The 18817-nt window shown below is 42.2% G+C and overlaps 1 protein-coding gene across 1 annotated transcript in view; it reads right to left on the bottom strand.

The window, feature by feature from the left end:
- ITPRID1 (ITPR interacting domain containing 1) overlaps positions 1–18817 on the bottom strand; it is a 45493-nt gene that overhangs the window by 6084 nt on the left and 20592 nt on the right. The window contains exons 7-9 of the mRNA XM_087737905.1: positions 18747–18801; positions 3837–3922; positions 1947–3455 (exon numbers count right to left, since the gene is read on the bottom strand). Of these exons, the coding sequence (XP_087594031.1) occupies positions 1947–3455; positions 3837–3922; positions 18747–18801 (1650 nt within the window). The remainder of the gene's footprint in view (positions 1–1946; positions 3456–3836; positions 3923–18746; positions 18802–18817) is intronic.

Here is an 18817-nt window from a genome sequence, read left to right as displayed (position 1 = left end):
TGCTCATTTGCCCCCCACCCCAAACTTTAATCTTGATCCTCAGACAGTTTTCTTGTTCCTAAATGGGAGTTTGTGGGGTGCAAGAGAGCAGTGCCCACATAGTAATCATGATTTCTTCTACCCATTGCCAAATCTGAGCAGACCAAGGACTTCTAGCCATCAAAAAAGCGTGCTCAAATGATCTTGAAGAGCTCCTGTCATTCAGGTCACTAGGGAGAAGTCAATGGGCCACAGACAAATTTCTAGTCGGTTCCTCAAGGCTAATAAAAATCTAGAAAGCACCATGCAAAAGATAAAAGAGGCACAATGTGGGTAGGTTTGGTAAAAGGTCATGTTAGCCCTTATAGATGACGTATGGGCAGCTCCCCTGGCACTGACTCTGTGAGTATATTGCAGAGCACAAGTTCACGTATATTTATTCAGCGTTCAGGCTCAGCGAGGATGGAGGGGGGACTAACTGTTCCAGCACTACCCTCATGCAAGACCTTGTTTAAGGTAAGGTGCATGTAAACAGGGTAAATTTACTGTCTAACAGTTGCTCCATGGTGGTTGCATTCCCCATGCATGCCCTCAGTAAATGGGACGTAACCTGAGCCAGTTTCTCTCAGTAAAAGATGTAGAATCTACCTTACCTTTAATGCAAAGTACAAACAAGGCATAGCTGTAATCTTTGCAGAGTGGCTAATACTCAGTAAATTCACTCACTCATTGCACAGTGACCTGGGTGTGCATCCATATCGCGAAGAACAGATCTTGGATAACAGTACGGTGCAAAGACTGTTCCTCCCACATTCCCTGTCCACAGACTAGTGAAGACAAATCACCATTAGCTCCCCTTTGAAGAGTGATAAAAGGAGTAGTCAGTCAATGAGAACAGGCTTCCCAGACCAGTATAAGGTACTGATTCACTGCCATCTTGTGGCAACAGCAAGATAGCTGACAAAAGACGTATTTTCCAATACACTGTTTAAAGACAAGACATTGCAGATTTATATATTCAGTGATGCAGCAGCATGAAGCGCACCAGTTTCTCTTTCTAGAACTTTTATCTAATAATCTTCTTCCCCAGTTTGTACAACAGTTCCAGTTTCATTTCCTTATGAAGAGCAAAGAGAAGAGGAAAGATGGAAATGCCTGCAAACCAGCAGGAGGTATGCTGCTCCTTCCACATTTTTCTCAGGATGCAAAAGCCGCTCCTGACCCTCTTCCTTGCTTTCTTCCCCAACACACCCCGAGTCTTTGACAACTTTTGGGAACTCTCAGCAATTCTGAACAAAGAAATAAAAATCTGGTGACTTTTTACTATTGGTATTTCTATTCACATTCATCTTAAACATTCATCTATAAACATTCATCTTAGCGGGACTTTAGATTTGATGCAAGCTTCTTATTCTATCATGGTTTTAAAATGGTTTGAGGCTCTGAGAAGTTGTAATTCACTTCAATTTAGAGCAGTTTGGCTTATGGTATGTATCTGAGTGTTCACAGTTAGTCTTTAAAAAACACTAAGTAATATAACCTAAATGAGTTCTCAGTAAAAGAGGATTACACTAAATCACATAACCTTGCATTTTCTGCAGTCCAGTAAGTTACTCAGTTACTGTAACTCACCTGATTCACAGGAACTCACTGAAACTCATTCTCATCTCTCAGCTCTTCATTTGACCTGTAAACTTCATCACCCAGTTCGCAGTAACCGTTTTAAGGCTGAACTGATATACATAAATTACTAAAAGAAGCAGCCCAACAAAACTGAAGGTACATAGATATGTTTGCCATTTTTGTCCAGAATGGAATGCTTCTTTCCCCATTCATTTTCTCAGTTACGTTCGCAAGATATGTCTCACTAAATAAGCAAGCATGGCAGGAGAGAAAAGGAAAAGGTAGCTTGTGCATTTAGCTCATAAGTGTGTCAGCTGTCCATGTATACGAAGAAACCTACTCACCGGAGCAAGATTACACATTGCAGCGTCCTGTTGGAGCACCAGTGTTTTCAAGAGCTGCAGCTCAGTGGAGGCATGGTTTGAGCAGCAGCCCACAGGGTGATGGGGAGAGACGCCCACGGGGACAGTCCACGGGCAGCAGCCATGGCAACAGCAGCAGTGACAACAGTGATGGACTTGCGCACCCCCGGCACCAGAGGCTTCACCCCAGTAATGTGACCTGTATTTGCCACAAAGCATGGTGTCAAGAGAGGCTGATTTTGTCAGGTGACTATGTGGGGGATGAAGCAGTGGTGGCCACCTGGGTTTCCTGGCATGGATGTCAGTTTGACTGGAGGCTTCAGTGGTCTGCTTCACACCATCCTTTGAAGACCCTGGGTCTGACCGTATGAGAGGACCACTCTCAGAGTGGTGCACTAACATGTCAGAGAAGTCCACAAGATCTTCACTAGCAAGGCTCTCACTGACAGGAGCATTTTGCCCTGTGCACTTCACCCTTGAAGTAAACTCCAGCCCTGAAGACATCTGAACAGTAACAGATTTCAGAGGAGCAGAAGCCATTTCACCATTTTGGACAGTGTGTCCCTGTTCTGATTTGTTGGCACCTAACATCTCCCCTACACTACCAGTCTCTTGACCTTCAGATGAACTTAATCCAGACTCTTCCACTAGGCAGGAGGGTTGCCTTTGAGTTACTTGCAGAGAACATCTTGAAGCGACACTGCTCCCACTTTGCGCTGCTGAGCCCTGCTGCGCAGTTTCTGGGAGCCCTGTTTTGGGGAAACATCTTGTGTTTTTTGGATCACCATCCATTTTGGAGAACTTCTGCCTGTTTGTCACCTCATTCACTGCAAGCACGGTACCATCTTCGCTGACCACTTCCACTCCCCACCACGGTCCTTTAACATGTCCTGTATGACCTCGATGTGCACTTTCATGACATGCAACTCCAATATCCTTTTCAGTCAGGCACCTCTCACCTTCATCTTTGCCTCTGATTTTGCTCTCACTGATGACTGCAGGGTTTGTATCACACAGCTCAATGAAGGTTTCATTCACCTTTTTTTGTTCTGTACTAAAATATAAATGATGATCAAATTTTGAGGAGCTAGGATCTCCTTTATCCTGAGTATCACCTTGAAAACAAGGACTCTGGTCTTTTATGTACTCCTCTTTTTCCAGTTGCTTTCTTCCAGTTTTATCCTCTTTCTTGTCCATGTCACCTAACATTTCTTGTACAAAAGTCTGTAGCTCAGCACTATAGGTCTGATACTTCCCATTTTCTGCAGTCAGCAGCAGATGAGTCTCTTCTCCCTGGTCACTGCATGCTTTCATTGATCTAGGTACTGTCAAAATGCTCTTGCAAGCTGTGATGAAGACCTTAGCAACACAATCATCTGGCTTTTGTTGAAAATCTTGATTGAACATAGGAAAAACTGTCCTATGTGACAGAGCTGTTTCTTGATTGTGGATATCAGAAACAAAATTAATCTTTCCTGACAAAGATGCATTCTGAAGGGGAAAAAAAAAAAAAAAAGAGGAATTGAAATACTACATTTGTTCTATCACGCTGGTTTGCCCACCACTATTTTGCCCTGAGCACCCCCAGGACATCGTTAAATACATCTTTAAATAAGCAATGAACCAAAGAATCAAAGATTCTTGTAATATTTCTTCTCTAATGCCTGTAAACTTGCACAAATCTTTCATTAGCATGGTAGAAGTGTTGCACAAAGTTCTAAGAAGGCTTCTCTCCTTCTGAGGTTTTCTAGGAGGGTGAAATAATTTTCATGAAGCTTTTACAACTCTATGATTTTTTATTTTTTTTTATGTTTCTTGTGCCAGGGTTACAGAGTTTTCATAGACCTACTATGACTATTGCTGATTTCTTACTTGCAAAACTACAGGTTCTGGCAGCTCCTCCATGAACCCACTGCTGTCTGACTGGCAGCTGCTTGTTCTTGTCACCATCACCTCTGCTGGAGAAAACAAAAGGATAAGAAAAATTAGAAAGAAAGACAGAAAGCAGTACCCAGCCAAAATTAACATAGAGCTAAGCAGGGGCACTTTAAGTGTACATTTCTAGAAATACTCTTGATCCTGGCCAGAAATCTGCAATATTGCTACAACCAGAAAAAATAACAAAATGTGCTCAGGATAGCTACTGCTGGCGTTCACCAGTGTAATCATCAACTGCAGATTTGATATATTCACACAACATATACAATGTAAATAACCTATAAAGCAGCCAACCACTTGTTTTCCTTTGCTAAAAATGTTGACTTTTGATTGTTAGAACTGGATCAGACCAAGTCTTATTCATAGCTACATAGTTTTGATGGCTTCAACCAGGCGACTCCTGCAGCGAAAGGGAGCTGCCCTAGCCTCTCCCTAGACCAGTTTGTCTCTACTTTGAGGCACCATGTATAATCTTTGGGTTTTTTTGCTCTGAGGACAGGAAATCACAGTAACAAGCAGAGATGATGTAGGGTTGCATGGCAAGACATAAAGGCAAGAGGAAGATATTATAGATTTACTCCAGAGAAGGTTTCTAATCTAGCAGCCACATCATCTGGCTAAATCAATTCTTACCCCAACTTTTGTGATTAAATAAATTATACACCATTAACTAGCTGTTTTCATGAATAAAAGCCAATCCTCTTTAAAAGTACAAATGCTTGACAGTAAACCCTCTGTTATCCTGTACATCCCGATACCTCTCAGCCCTTGGACAACTTGCACTTTCAGATAACCTTCATCCTCAGATAATATCCTTATTCTCAGCTGGCACAAAAACAGAGGTAGAGTTGTGGGAGCAGGCTGAGAGAGTCTGCTGGGGAAGGGAAGGGATAGAGACTGAGACGCTCTGGATACATTGCCTCTCTTGTTCTTTGGATACATAACCACTAATGAATCCTAGGCCTTTTTATCTTCTGGTTATATCCATGAAAATATGACAATAATATGACAATTCACCTAGCAGTTCTGAGACCCGAGTTACTAATTCTCATTTGTGTGAATTGGAAAATGCAAAAAAAAAAGTCTACAAATTATGTTTTCACACAGACTATGGGCTTTATTAAATGTATCTTGGGCATCAATTAATGAAAATCACACAATCTATTTGCAGGCAGCAACTGTAAAATCAAACCCAGATATCATTTTCTGGTTTTTAAATTAATTACTTGCATTGTCAGTCCTGGTATCATCATCAGCACATCAGTCAGTCAGTCACTTTGCTATTTTGGATGAGAAATATGTGGTTCCCATCTCACACGTTACAAAATCTGCAGTGATGTTGCTGAAAATTGCCTGTTTTGTGGGTGGTCTCAAAACTCATCCTTGCAGTTTCCCACAAACGACATCATGATTCAGCTTCTCCCCAGGGAGACTGCTCTACAGATTCTCTAAACTTTTTTTAAAGCTGTTTCAATTACACTTTGCATCTTTGCCAGCTGTTGCTTCCAGTGTCAGTTTGGCCTATAGTTTTCCATACATAAAAATGAAGAAAGAAAGGCTTAGGAAAAATTTTGAAAAGCTGAAATGTTTCAGCTGCCGTAGTTCCAACCAATTTGAGTTGGAACATTTCACCTGTGCTTGTTACTGTGATTACCTGTCCTCAGACCAAGTAATCACCTTCATCTGAGTCAGGCATCTAATTTGCACCTACCTGCATATTAGATGTGTAATGAACTAATACCCCTAGAGTAAAGGCTTAAATTCCCCGTATAGCCAGCGCAAAGCGATGCCTCTGAGGGTCTGAGCTGCAGTTATTTTCCAACTACATTCAGATGTCTAATTTAATCATTACATCCCACACTGACTTGCAAGATCCTACCCAGTGTGCCAGGCCCTGATGAACATAGGGAGGTGAAGATAAGGAGTTTTTAAAAGATTAGGTGTTTTTCTGACTCTGTAACACTTTATTCAAAGCCAGCCAAAATTCCCTTGATTTCAGTGGAAGTCTGAAGTTAAAAAAAAGACTTAGTAAAAATTAATATGGGCCTCCAATTCAAGGTGAGGTAAAAAAGCTATGAAGCAATTGTCAAAGTGCTCCCACAAGGACTTCAAGCTGAACAGCATGCTCCCAGGAGAAACGCAGAGAAGGGCTGCGTTAGGAAGGCAGGTCGCACTGCAGGCTGGGGCTGTGCTGAAACTAGATTAAACATGATAGCCTTTTAAATTTGAGGCAGCTCAGTTTCAACCTGTGTAAATATAGTTTGGTTTAATGTCTGTATACCAGAGCCAAGTAATGTTTGCATAATGGAGGGCAGTATTTGTATACTGGGGAAACTGTGTTTTGGGTGAGGAGTGAGCCAATCTATCCTTCCATTTCCTTTTAGTGTCCCAAACAGGGATTAAGTGAGATTGCAAATTACACCATGCCTGATGCTGTCCTGAGAAGGAATAGAGCTTCCCTCTTTGTGAAATTTTCAGTAATGTTAATAGCTTGCCAATGGTAACAGTACAGTTTTTCTTGGCAGGCCTCTAATACCCAGCGAGGATACCCATAGCCCGAGTTTCTACTAGGAGATTGACTCTTTGCAGGGGTCCAAAGCAGGTCTTTGCTAGGTCTCCTAGAACAAATTCCTCTATCTACCAGGTTTCTGAAAATGTCCAGGCCGGATGCTGGTGGTGGTTTCTCTCAGAATGGATTAACATCTAATGCCCTTTCAGCAGTGGCAAAGGTCACCTTAGAGACACCACTTCTTCACAGCAACAGTTCCTTATATTTAAGTGAACTAAAGTCTTTTAGCAACTAGAAGATTGTCTTTAGGAGGGATACAAGTTGGCCAAAATTTGCATAATTTATTATGACAGTTTTAAAATGCTCTCACCTTTCTCTTTCTAATGTGCTTTTTTTCTTTTCTGAAAGCAACTGCATGTTTTAATTTGAAGAAGAAAAGTATAAAAAAATGGGTTAAATCACCTGAACATTAAGCAAAACATGTTTTCCTTTCTAGTCTACCCAAACTGCATTTTTCCCCAATCATTTGGTTCAGCCACTCATCCAAAATATCCATTATTCATGTAGTTCTGCTTAGTTCTCCTAGTGTGTGGAGACACCCAAACCTGTAGAGATTCTGCAAATACATGCAGAGCATCACACCAAGGAAAGATAAAGTATGTCTGGAGAAGAAGTAGAGACGCAGACCAGTATTCAACTATGAACTAAAAATTACAACTCTAGGCCCAGTGCAGAGAATACATCTGGCTATGCTGGAAAGAGGAAACCTGAGAATCGCCCCTGAAGACCTTGGTGAGGAAAACCTTGGCTCTTCGCCTTTCTGTGCTAATTGAACTGGGAGAGTTTAGCTCCTGCATCCCATTTCTGTTCTGCCTGAATTTTAAATAAAAATAGGTTAGAGGAACTTACTAATCAGGTTTCTGCTTCATTTTGTATCGTATAAGAAAGCAGACGCCTTCCAAATCCCAAAGGTCCCACAGCTTTCCAGCCCTTTACTTGATCAATCCATTTCATTAAGAGACTTTTTCTCTCCCCTTATTTGCATGCAGATACAGTGGCTTCCATTTTCAGCAACCATGAGCGCAGGAACTTTCTGAAACTATCAGGCTCCTAGGTTCACCATTAATGAAAGAATATTCCCTAATTAGTAAAAAATAAGTGCTATAATACAGTTCTGCATTCCTCTGAAGGCTCTGCAGCTGGCTTTCTGTGGACTTGGCTGCAAATAACACAACCTCTTTCTAGTTTCCAGCCTGGAGAATACTTGCAAACCGCAAAAGATGCCATGAGAGCTACTGCACTGCTTGTAAATAATAGCGCATTTTTTGCATGCCTGTTGAACCACATTAACATTGATGAATGTACTTCAATATTTGTTTATCTACATCATTTGAGTACGTGAGGAAGCACAGACACAAAAACTTCAAATGCAAGAACATTTGTGCAAATTTGAATTTTAAATTCACAAATTTAAATCTGGACTGCTCATCCTGTCATAGGAAAAAGCAGAGTGGACAATTGCAACCTAGCAATGCTGTTCAAATTTTAGATATTTTTGTAGCTATTTAAATGTTGCTGGACATTGATATGGATAAATATTTCTAAAACTACCTGCTACATACATGGGACTAAATAATGCACAGAAACCACAATTTAGTCAGATATTTTGTAAACGAAAAAGAAGCTTGAAGGACTTAGAATAAGACCTTTCCACTTCACTGTATAAGCAAGGGCTTTTTGCAGTCTCTCACACAAAATTCTCAAAACATTAACTTAATTACAACTTAGGCTAAATTCAGCAGCGAAACTAGATTCAGGCTTAAGTCTGTGCATAATATTCCCACACCCAGAGTTAAAGGGACACACAAATATCTCACTGATTGGGCCTTAAGAAGCATGTCCATTCAACAATAGTTGAATTCAACAGTAGTCGAACGCAGTAAGAGATGGGGTGAATGAAGGTGACACCATGTCCACAGAAGTGCCAGAACTGAATAGATGTTTTATTACATTCTGATTGCTTTGTGTTTTGCTTCTCAAACACAGGCATCAAATACGCAAAAGTGCTCGGTCCACCAAAGCTGTTCAGCACTACGGCTCTAGCAGCAGTGCGTGGAAGATGTGAATGCTCTGATTCTCCAAAACCTTGCAACATACAAGGCAAAAAAATCAAGAATTTCTGTCCTACATGACAAAAAAGGACTTTCAAAAATACATTTTCAAACAGTACTTTCAAAATAGACATAGGTTCATTTTTGAGTAGTTACTGAATCCTTCCCATTTAGGCATTTCACACTATCTGCTCTGCAAATTGGTAAATCTGTATGTTATCCTTAACAAGACTGCCCTGCCTATGACATTGCACAAAATGATGTTGCAGGATGAGCTGGCTATGCGCTAGAGGAACACATCAGCTGCATGGCACAGTTACAGATGGTCCAGTTCTGTGATGGGAGAACTGCTGCAGCTTACTCCCCTCTCCTGCTACTCAGAGAGGATAGGCACCATCAGTTTTAAGTATCACACTCTACTATATGGCCATTGAGAGCTAATAAAACTCCCCTGAAAGTATGTATTCTGCATAAGCCACAAAGAATCCTTTTTTTTAGTGATGTTATCCAGAACAGTGGACTTTCTGAAGCTCACTCAACCTTGGTGCCCCAGAAGAAATTATTTTGTACAACTTTCAGCATCTGAGGAAAAGAAACGTTGTTATTTATATCAGTTCCGATGTATGTGGCGAAACTTGGTCCTATGGTAATGTTCCATAAAATCTGCTTTGTACCCAGTATACTGTGCTCTCTTTCCTTAGTCTAAGAAGTAGCTCCCCCACAGGCAACTACACCGATTACTGACTGTTAACTATGAACATAAACATTTCATTTAGTGCCACTGAAATCCCAAAGGAAAAACTCTACTCTTAGTCTTTCTTTTAATATTCCTGCAATTCTATAGCACTGATTCACTTTCCACGTTGCAGAAATGGTGATGAACAAGCAAACTGACGTGAGAAAGATCTAATTTATATTTATTTTCTAGCCAAATGCAATACGCAGTTCTACAACTTGCCTGCAAGAGAGATCAGTCCAGAACTGGTTGTCACTGGAGCAGGGCTGCAGCACTGACCCCTTTCTGTACAGCTGCCTGTCAGTTTTGTGCTGCATTTCAGGAGAACAAGCACCAGATGGCAGCAGCACATAAACCACAAACTGTTTCCAAAGGCCAGCACAAACTAGAGTTTTTATCGATGTCCTTCTGCAAATTTTATTTTTCAATGACTTTATAGCAGAAATTAGATGAACTATCTTATTAGAATAGTCATATTACTTGAAAGCAAATAATAAACCCCAGAATGCACCAGATGCAGCAAAAACTCCTATGCCGAAACAAGCGTAGCTAAGAAATTTGTCTATCCCTTGCTCCCTTTGAGTTGAAGGTGAATTTCACACCAACCATCTGACACAGTGTGACTGGATGAAAATATATTAAAAAAAAAAAAAGCTCTACACGAAGCAATTTCTGTTCTTAGTTGTGCCCACCATGCCGGTAGGTGCTGTGTAAATGGAACAGAATGGTCTATGCTCAGAAGAGCTTACAAGGTGAACAAAACCTGGCTCCTCTGAGGTATTTCCCTCTGCTTGTCAAAACCCAGTCACCCCAGCTCTCATGCAGTCTGCAATGTTCTTCTCCCCATTACTGTGGGTACTGCTGGCATATGGAGGACTTCAGGTATACCTTTCTTTTTGTGGGGGTGAAGACAGACTCATTGTGAACAAGGGGGGAAAACCCTACAGCCTCCACAACTGAAATGACCTTGTGTGGGACGCTTGTGCACGTATGCTGCATCCCAAGGAGGTGAGACAGGGCCAGGGGGGACAAAAGATGGAAGGCACATATGTCATGTGACTGCTACCAATATTTTGCTTCATCTCCATGTTCAACCTTGCAGTTCTTTACACGGTTATCTGTGGGGTCTGGCTGTCACAGCCATCGTTAGCAGGAGGCACGTGCACAGCTCCAGGGGCACCCGGAGCGCACACACCGTGCTTCACATCCTCCTGCACAGCCTCCCGCTCCTCGCCTGGGGCCCGGCTCCCCGCAGAGCTCTGTGTGCCCATGTCCCCCTGGGAGAACGTTGGCCTAGATGCTCTCCAGATATCAGCCATAAGCACTTGAGGGAACCAGGTCACGAAGCATTAAAGACACAAACTGTGCTGGCCCAGAGCATGACAGAAATAGCTAGGTAGCAAATCTACATCGATTGTCAGAGCATTCAGCTTCAGCCCTCCTCCAAAACACGAGGAAAAAAACAGTTTTGCACCAAGTTCCAGCCAAGTTTTTGGCTTAAGATTCAGTGTATAGAATGGTTATGTCTAGCATGCTCGTGGCACAGCACAGCCGGCAGGCAGAGCACAGCAGCCTGGAGCGCTGCCCAGGTTGCAAAACCTGTCTGAAAAGCAGGGTGAGAGGGTGCACTGTCAGCTCCCCGATGCTGTGACTAGACAGTCACTGGTACCTGCACGAGATGCTAGCATGCTTTAAAGCTGGTGCACATATTTACTGATTTAAAACTAGCTTCAGTACATCTGCTGCACACTACAGTCAGCACCTCAACAGCAGGTATAAATATACTCCTTTGTGAAACGCCTGGGGCTGGTGGGTGGGTGGGTTGGCTCTCTGTTTCACTCTCTTGCATTACAGGTTGTCCTGAGCTCATGTGTAGCAGGAAGCTTTGGAGAAGAACTGAATTAGCTGATAATATTCTGTTAAGCTACTCATTAAAGAAAAATGAAACCATTTTAATTTTTTTTTTTTTTGAATCTTCATCTCCCCTCCTCCCTACCCAAATCAGAGATGAATAGGGGCAAGGAAAAAAGCATATTCTCTACCTTGTACATCACTGAAAAGGATGTAATTTTCTGCACTAGTGAGCCACTCTGGAGGGTCAGAACTGACATCTGTGGGCTTTAGTGACAGAGGTTCACCATGCAGAAGTCTCCATCTTTGCCTCTTTCAAGAATATCTCCACGACAATTTTGTGCATGACTCTGGAAACCCCCTTTAATAGGTTGGCTGGAGCTACGGAAAATATTTAAAGTAGCTGGGAACAAAGGTCATGTCAGGTTTGGTAATACAGATCGACATCGTAAATCTCCCACGCTGTTGCTGAGAGCAACGGATGCACCCCTGCAAGCTGCCATACTCGGGAGCAAGGTGGCTGCCTTCCTGGCGAGTCAGAGCTTCCCGTTGTCTCCTGCCTGTCCTACACAAGAACACACTGCCCTAGAAATGATAAAAGTATAAATGAGTAATCTAAGAGCTGAATTTGACAGGAAAAGAGAGAACACTGTAGGCAGTTCTCTGTGATAAATGATGTTTCTGCAGTCTGGGAGGTTAGGAGTAGTGATGAATCTAGCCAAAACCTGAAATTGCAGTCACTTTGACAATGGTCTTTTATCTTCCCTCAGCTGATGAAACAGCTTCAAACTTTGCCAGGTCCTCCTCCTACTTTTCCTTGAGAGTCAGTATCACTTCCATCTTATTTCAACTGAGCTTCAGCCAACTGTCATTAATTCAGATTCGTGCTGCTGCCAAATGTCGGGAGAGACGGGTGATGGTTGTGTCTGCTTCTGATGAAAATGAGAGGTAGAGCTGAATGTCATCAGCCTACACTGTAGATCACGTTACATCACAACTTCTCCCAGTAGCAGCTGCACAGAAATAATGAATAAAAAATAAGCGATCGCAGAGAGACTCGTAGGGCTCTCTGCAACTGAGAGCACCTCACAAAAGGGAGGATGGCTTCCAGCAACCCTTATAGAGACCTTTGAGAAAAATGAGTGAAAAGCCCCTGTGTTTTAGCTAGGTCCTGCAACTTCTGCCTGGTCAGCAGTGCCCAAAGCAAATAGCAGGCCAGAACAGGTATCTGGCTTTTGGGTGTTACGTTGTAAAGATCAACACTCAATTAACAGCTCTATTTCCATGGTAATAGCCATTAAACTGTGTTCAGGGGGTCTAAGGGCATCAGGTTTAGTAAGCTTACCTTTCTTTGTCAGTGATATTTTCCCCCGAGGAGAAATGCTAACTATCAGCCAGTAGTTGACAAGTATGTGGAAGATCTATGGAATAGGAATCATGTTTCTCATCCATAAAGAAACCAGAGTTCTCTAGAGTGTAAAAATACACCTAGGATAACACCAAAGATCCCTTTCTCACAGGTGTCACTGGCAGTCAGGGGAATCAACACTCTCATAGCAGTCATGGCAAAGCAATGAGGTGCCAGAAAAAGTATGTACATTCTCACAAAGCTGCCTCAAAGCCTGAGCTGTACGTGGGGTTGGGATTTTAATTTTGCAGCAAGATTCAAAGGGTCAGGCTGTCAACTGGAACAATTAGTATAGCAATGTGGAGGTCCATGACTGCACAGACAAGGCTCTGATCCTCCCATGCTCTGTTGAGGGTGTGGGACGAAAAGGCAGAGGAAGAAATATTAGAAGAGACCTTTCAAGATCTCAGCACAACTTTAGCACAACTAGATTTCATTTCAGAAGTTTTCTTGTTTAAAAGGTTATCACTGTTAATCTAAACCGATGTCTCTTAAGTATTTGGTTGTCAAAGTATTTTTGGTTGTCCTCCTGGATACCTAAGGTGTTTTATGACTTTTTCCCCCTAAGATTTAAACAGCAGCAGGTTTTATAACTTTCACTGGGCCATCTGCCTTAAGTATGCGCTGTGTGCATATCCTTTCCCACTAGGATGAATCAGCCTGCTGCAGTAGGAGCTAAAATATGACACATATGTGCAATGAAATGTTATAAATGTGCAATGACTTTTAGGAATGTACTCGCTGAAAATCATACAACCCCGCAAACCTCCTGGGATGGCTGCTTAGACCCAAGGACTGCAGCCAGGGTGTCCTGACACCACTGGCAGGTGGCATAACCTCCCAGAAGCCATTTCAAAAGTCTGCCAGACTTCCTTTCTTTGCTGCCTATCCAGTTTCTGTGCTGGTGAACATGGCGTCACCACCTCCTGGGTCTCCATCTTTATATCCATTGCTGAACTTAGACATGTGCGTGTGCGTGAGATAGATACATCAAGGAGGACTGTGGCAAAGCGAAGCAGCCAGGGTATTCTCAAGAGCTGTGGAAGTAAATTGTCTTTCTAGGAGGACTTCTCTGAGAGAATCAGACCACTCAGGATGTTTCTGGACAGGGAAAAGATGCAGAAAGGTTTGAAGACTCATCATTTCACAACTTTGCTTTTCACTTTGCTCTTTTCTCTCAGTCTCTACTTCTTTCTGAAACCACAGGACTTTCCCTCCAGACTTCTTCAGGCTACAAAATGCATTAAAATGATACAGCTTCCTCTTCTTCAAACTTACAGGTCCCTTATGTAAGAAACAGGAAGGAATAAGAAGGCCTTTACATGGTTCATGTGCAAAATATGGGCCGAGGCATCATAAAACAAAGGGAGGCAACCCAAAGTGACTAAAGAATGTGGATGTCTCCTTTTTGCCAGGTCACCTGCAGAAGATAAAACTGTTGCAAAGCGGGATCTATCTATTATAGATCTATTATTCATCATGTTTTATAAAGGGAGAACTCATATTTGGAGACGGTATGTGATCATCAACCAATGCCAAAGTTTAACATAAATGTCAGGCAGTATCAACACAAGAGCAGTTGTAGGACATTTTTAAGTTCAGCTGATTTTGATTGTAGCTTTAGCAAGTCTGTACTTAAAACTAAGAGTCACTGTGTTATATGTGAAGAAAAACAGTGTTATGTAGGCACCACAGCAAATAAGAAATATGAAATAGCTGTTTACTTCTTAATACTGAAACTAGAGAAAGGTACACGGAAAATTCTGTACTCTTTGAAGCATAGGAAACATGCGTGCCTTTTCTTCTTGCACTTTTGAAGACATTGCTCCTTCAGTTGCAGGCAGACGTTACAATGGATAATGGATAATAAACAGGATTCACGTTCTTGGCACTCAGTCAATTAAAAGAAATACCAATTGCATTCTGTGAATATTCCCATGGTGCCAAACCATCAGAGGAGTTGGTGAGTAGGAGGAGTGAAGGTGTGATAATTGAAAGAATTGCTACTTGATAAGTCACAGGAGCTAATGTGTTAGCTCAGCATGCAGGGAAGCTAGGACGTTCCCAGCTGCCACAAAAACTGGGTGTATGCAATCCCTGGCACCACTCGTTGGGACAAGATGAATCACAAGTGCTTTGGTAGCGAGCTACCATGTCACAGAGAGCCAGATGGAGGTGGTTACTTCCCTGATTGATTGCTTTGTGGGCTACCAAGGGCTTTTCCAGCAGGCTAATGCCTTTCTGTTGGCACTCCAGCACCCGGGAGCAGTGTGTCCGCTTGGGTCAGCACCATGCAGGAACTCCTGCTTTTCAGGTGCGTGGCTGCCCCGCAGAGGGAGAGGGAAATGAATAAGGAGCAAGGGGGAGCGGGTGGCTACAACGTGCACCAAAATAACACCAACTTCCGATGCCTCCCTAATAGATGTTGCTGCTAATGAATTTTCAGGCACGTGCTGAGTTAACGGGGGTGAGCAACATTGAAACATCCTTTAGTTAAACCCAGTGTTTTACAAAGGCTAATTGAAAAAGGAAGGAGCAGCAGGGGTGGGGGGGGGGAGAACAAGGTGTAAGAGGGGGTGGAGGGGGAGAACAGCTCTATTTTTCAAGTGCTGAATATGAAATCCCTGCAACAGATGAGTTTACATGCAAGCCTGCACCTCATCAGGGCAAAGATACAGTGAATGGAGTCAAGCAATTTTCCTCTGCACACAGCATCCCCAGCCCCTTACCCTGCCCAGCCAGCTTTCTCAACTGTGAGCTTTAGAATATAAACAGCCAATAAGTAAGGACAATAACTGTAGTTCCTGCTGAGAGCTAACTCTGCCTGTCATGCATTTGCTGGGTCCTAATACAGGACAGTGAATAAAGCTTCATTACAGAACAATGGAGTTAGCTGCCAGAGCCTACAGATTTGAATAAACAACAAATAAGCAACATCTGCTCCAGCATATGTGTATGGTAAAAAAAAAGTCACAAAATAAAAGAATTTGTAAATGCCAAAAGCAACACTAAACTGCCAGTGCTACTGTAGAGTGAATTTTTAATTGCACATGCATACAGGCAGGCTGTGGGTATTAGTCTCACATATGTCTGGTTGCTGCCAACCTGGGAGTATAGATGAATTTAATTAAATAAGGATTATCCCTTCTCCCCAGTACAATTACTTATTTATAACAATGATAAAATTGCCTAATAAAAAAGATTGTAATATTTTTTAAAACAGAGCTAGAAAACACTATGCTTTCCCTGTAAGTCATTCAGGGATGTTTGGGGGGTTTGAGCGTCTTTTAAAATTAAGTCTCAGCATTCTGCCAAGAGAGAGGGAAAAAAAGCCTTATCATAAAGCCTACTGCAGTTAAACAGCCAGAATCTACATTATGGAGAAATATAAAGAAGACACACAGCAGCCAGGGAATTGGCTTTCATGGGGAGTGTAGAAAATTAAGCAATTGGACTAAAATTGGGGCCAGGCTACAGAGCCAAGGGACAATACCACTGGGACAAGTACTTCCATAAGTCACCTGTCTCTAATATGCTCCATCTAGGCAAAGCAGTCTGTTCCTATCTATCTCTATTTCTTCTCATAGTGGGTACCTCACACTTTCCCGCTCAGGTGAGCTCCCATTTCAGCAGGGCCATGTCAGGCTCTCACATCTTCATCATCACTCACACCCTTTCCAACAGAGCCCACAACCAAATGAAAGTGGGCTCCTATGGTATCAGACATTGCATGAGCCTTGAAAAATAGGCAGCCTGTGCCCCAGGGAATTTGGAGGCCAAATGTAAATTCAGGCATGCTCTCCTAGGAGCTGAGGTTTTCCTTGTGTAGGCTCCTGATGGACTCTATTTCCCCTTCGGTCCTATTTTGAGGACCCCTGCTTATGGGTCTGAGCTACATTCTGCTGAATTTGATAGGAACCTTATTAAGAGCTAGGTATTATTTGCTACTAATGATATAACGTTCACAACCGGCAATTTTTAGACTGTTTCCATGATGCACAACAAGTTGAAGTCACAATAAAACTCCCATGGGTGTGGAGGGGTGTGCCATTTAAAAGCAGTGGGAAAAAGAGAAAGAATATGAAAAAAGCCTGTAAAAAAAGCCAGAAATCTCCACTTTAAATTTAGGCCAAACATCAATGACAGTAAAATGAGCAAGAGGGAGAGATGGGGGGGGGGGGGGGGAGGAAGAGAGAGAAGGAAAGAGAGAGAGATTCCAGTATTTAAACCAAACTCTAAAATAGTATTGTGGTTCTACAAAGGCATAAATCTTACCTAAGGTCAGTTTACTTGTATGATTTTGACTGATCGCTTAACTGGATGACAGTCTTACCAGAATTAAAAACAAATAAATACTTTCTGCATTTTGTCATGAAATTACTACTAAATACATGCTTATTCCTATGTCTTAAAAGAGTATTCAGGGCATACAGTTATTTTTTTTCCCCTTACGTTGTGATTGCTATACCTACACAATCTGCTAAATCTTTTAACTAATGCCCTTCATTGTTAAATAGCACAGTCATTTTTTAGAGATGGACAAAGAAAGGAAAAAAAGCATTTGTGAGTATGCTATTACTTTTTTAATTTTTCCCCCACTGGGCTATGTCCACATTCTCTTTTTTTTTTTAAATTTCTCACTGAATGTTTGTCCAAATGGTGTTTTTCACTGCACCAGTCCTGGGGAATTGCTGTTCTTTGTATAGATACTGCTACAAGCAAGACTACTGGTATGGGGGCTTGTCTTTGTTCATGAAGATGAAGACATCCATCAGAAAACAAAATCAAAGTAACCTCATGTAGCTCAGGTGACAAATCATACAGTCCGAATAGCAACAAGGACCTGATATTAAGCCCCAAAGGTCACTGGAGACATGCATTCACAGACTGGACGCATACAGCCTTGCTGGAACATGTGACAAGAGTAGTTGAATGCCATAGGTATGAATCTATTACACAGTTAAAAAAAACCCTAGCAAAACAGCAAATATACGCTTAACAGATCATTTGAAAACAAAAATAAGCCCTTCAGAACTGAGGAATTCATGCTATACTCCATCACCTTTACTCAGCTCTAGCATGTACCAGGAAAACCCCACACACTTTGATGAAAACACTGGCCTCACTGAAGTCAGTAGGACTTATGCCACTGCCTTCAACAGGCTCATGATTTCACTCCTGCAATTCCAGCTGTCACTCCAGCCAATGGCATCTGTGAATGACCAGCACCAGTGGATATCTGAATTTGTTTTTTTAGATACCTGTGTATGAACTTGAGTTGCTTAATTATTTGTGCTGGCTTCCCAAAAGTGATATAATGTAGTCCTCAAAAGGTGAGGGCTCACCAAACTTTCACCTTTGTCCCTTGCTGTCTGCTTCTTGCTACTTATTAGTTCTTTAACGTTAAATTTCTGTCCCAGTTAAAAGAAAAGAAAAAGCAACCTGCTAGTCTTGCTTTAAGCACTGGTTAGCAAGGGTCGCTAGAGAGCAAGGCCAAGTGCTCCCTGCTCTGGAGGCTGAACAGCCGTTTCCCCAATATCGCCACCCCTGACAGCGAACGCTTCTCAGGATCCAAACTCAGATTGCTCCAAATGACAGCATAACATCTGGTCTGACAGCTTTGTTTTTAATCCTTTCATAGACTCCTCAAATAACTTATTTTCTAACACGTGATTCAATGCTATGTCAGCTCATGTGGCGGTAGTTTATGTGATATAGAAGACCCATATAATGGGGTAGAGGCCATGCTGCCCCCAGAACATCCTGGTTGCACAGTCCTGATTGAGCTGGGTACAAAGTTGCTGCAAAGCCACTATCTCCAATCTCCTGGTTGACTTATCTCCTAGGGATCTGAGAGCTGGCAGATAAGGGGTAGTACGAGTCTGGCAAATAGTTCACCGAGCAGGAGCAAAGCTTTGATGTCACTTGGAAGAGTAGAGAGGTCTGCTTAAAGCATCAGACAGGGACCCCACACACTCAAAGCTGTGCATGTGAGGTACCCTTTTTGTGTGCACTCATTGTGTCTCCCTGACAAGCTGAGTATATTTTACAGCCCTGATTTATCAAGTCATATCACTTAGACTTCCATGTCTAGAATAATGCACCCAAATGCCAGAGGTGATGGGAGCAGGGAGGAAAAACATATTGTCAGGAAAACTTCAGAAGCAGCTACATGGGAACAGTGTTTTAAAAACAAAACTGGCCAAATTGTCTGTTTCTTAACACTCACCTGAAGTGGTGTCAGGAGCATTTCCACATAGAGTTCCATCCTCAAAACTCTGAATCTGACAAGAAAAAGAA

The sequence above is a fragment of the Nipponia nippon genome, unplaced genomic scaffold, assembly GCF_047370975.1.
Source record: "Nipponia nippon isolate SJK-2023a ecotype South Korea unplaced genomic scaffold, ASM4737097v1 scaffold_1, whole genome shotgun sequence".
In the NCBI taxonomy this organism is placed as follows: Eukaryota; Metazoa; Chordata; class Aves; order Pelecaniformes; family Threskiornithidae; genus Nipponia; species Nipponia nippon.
This window is presented reverse-complemented; position numbering and strand designations above follow the sequence as displayed.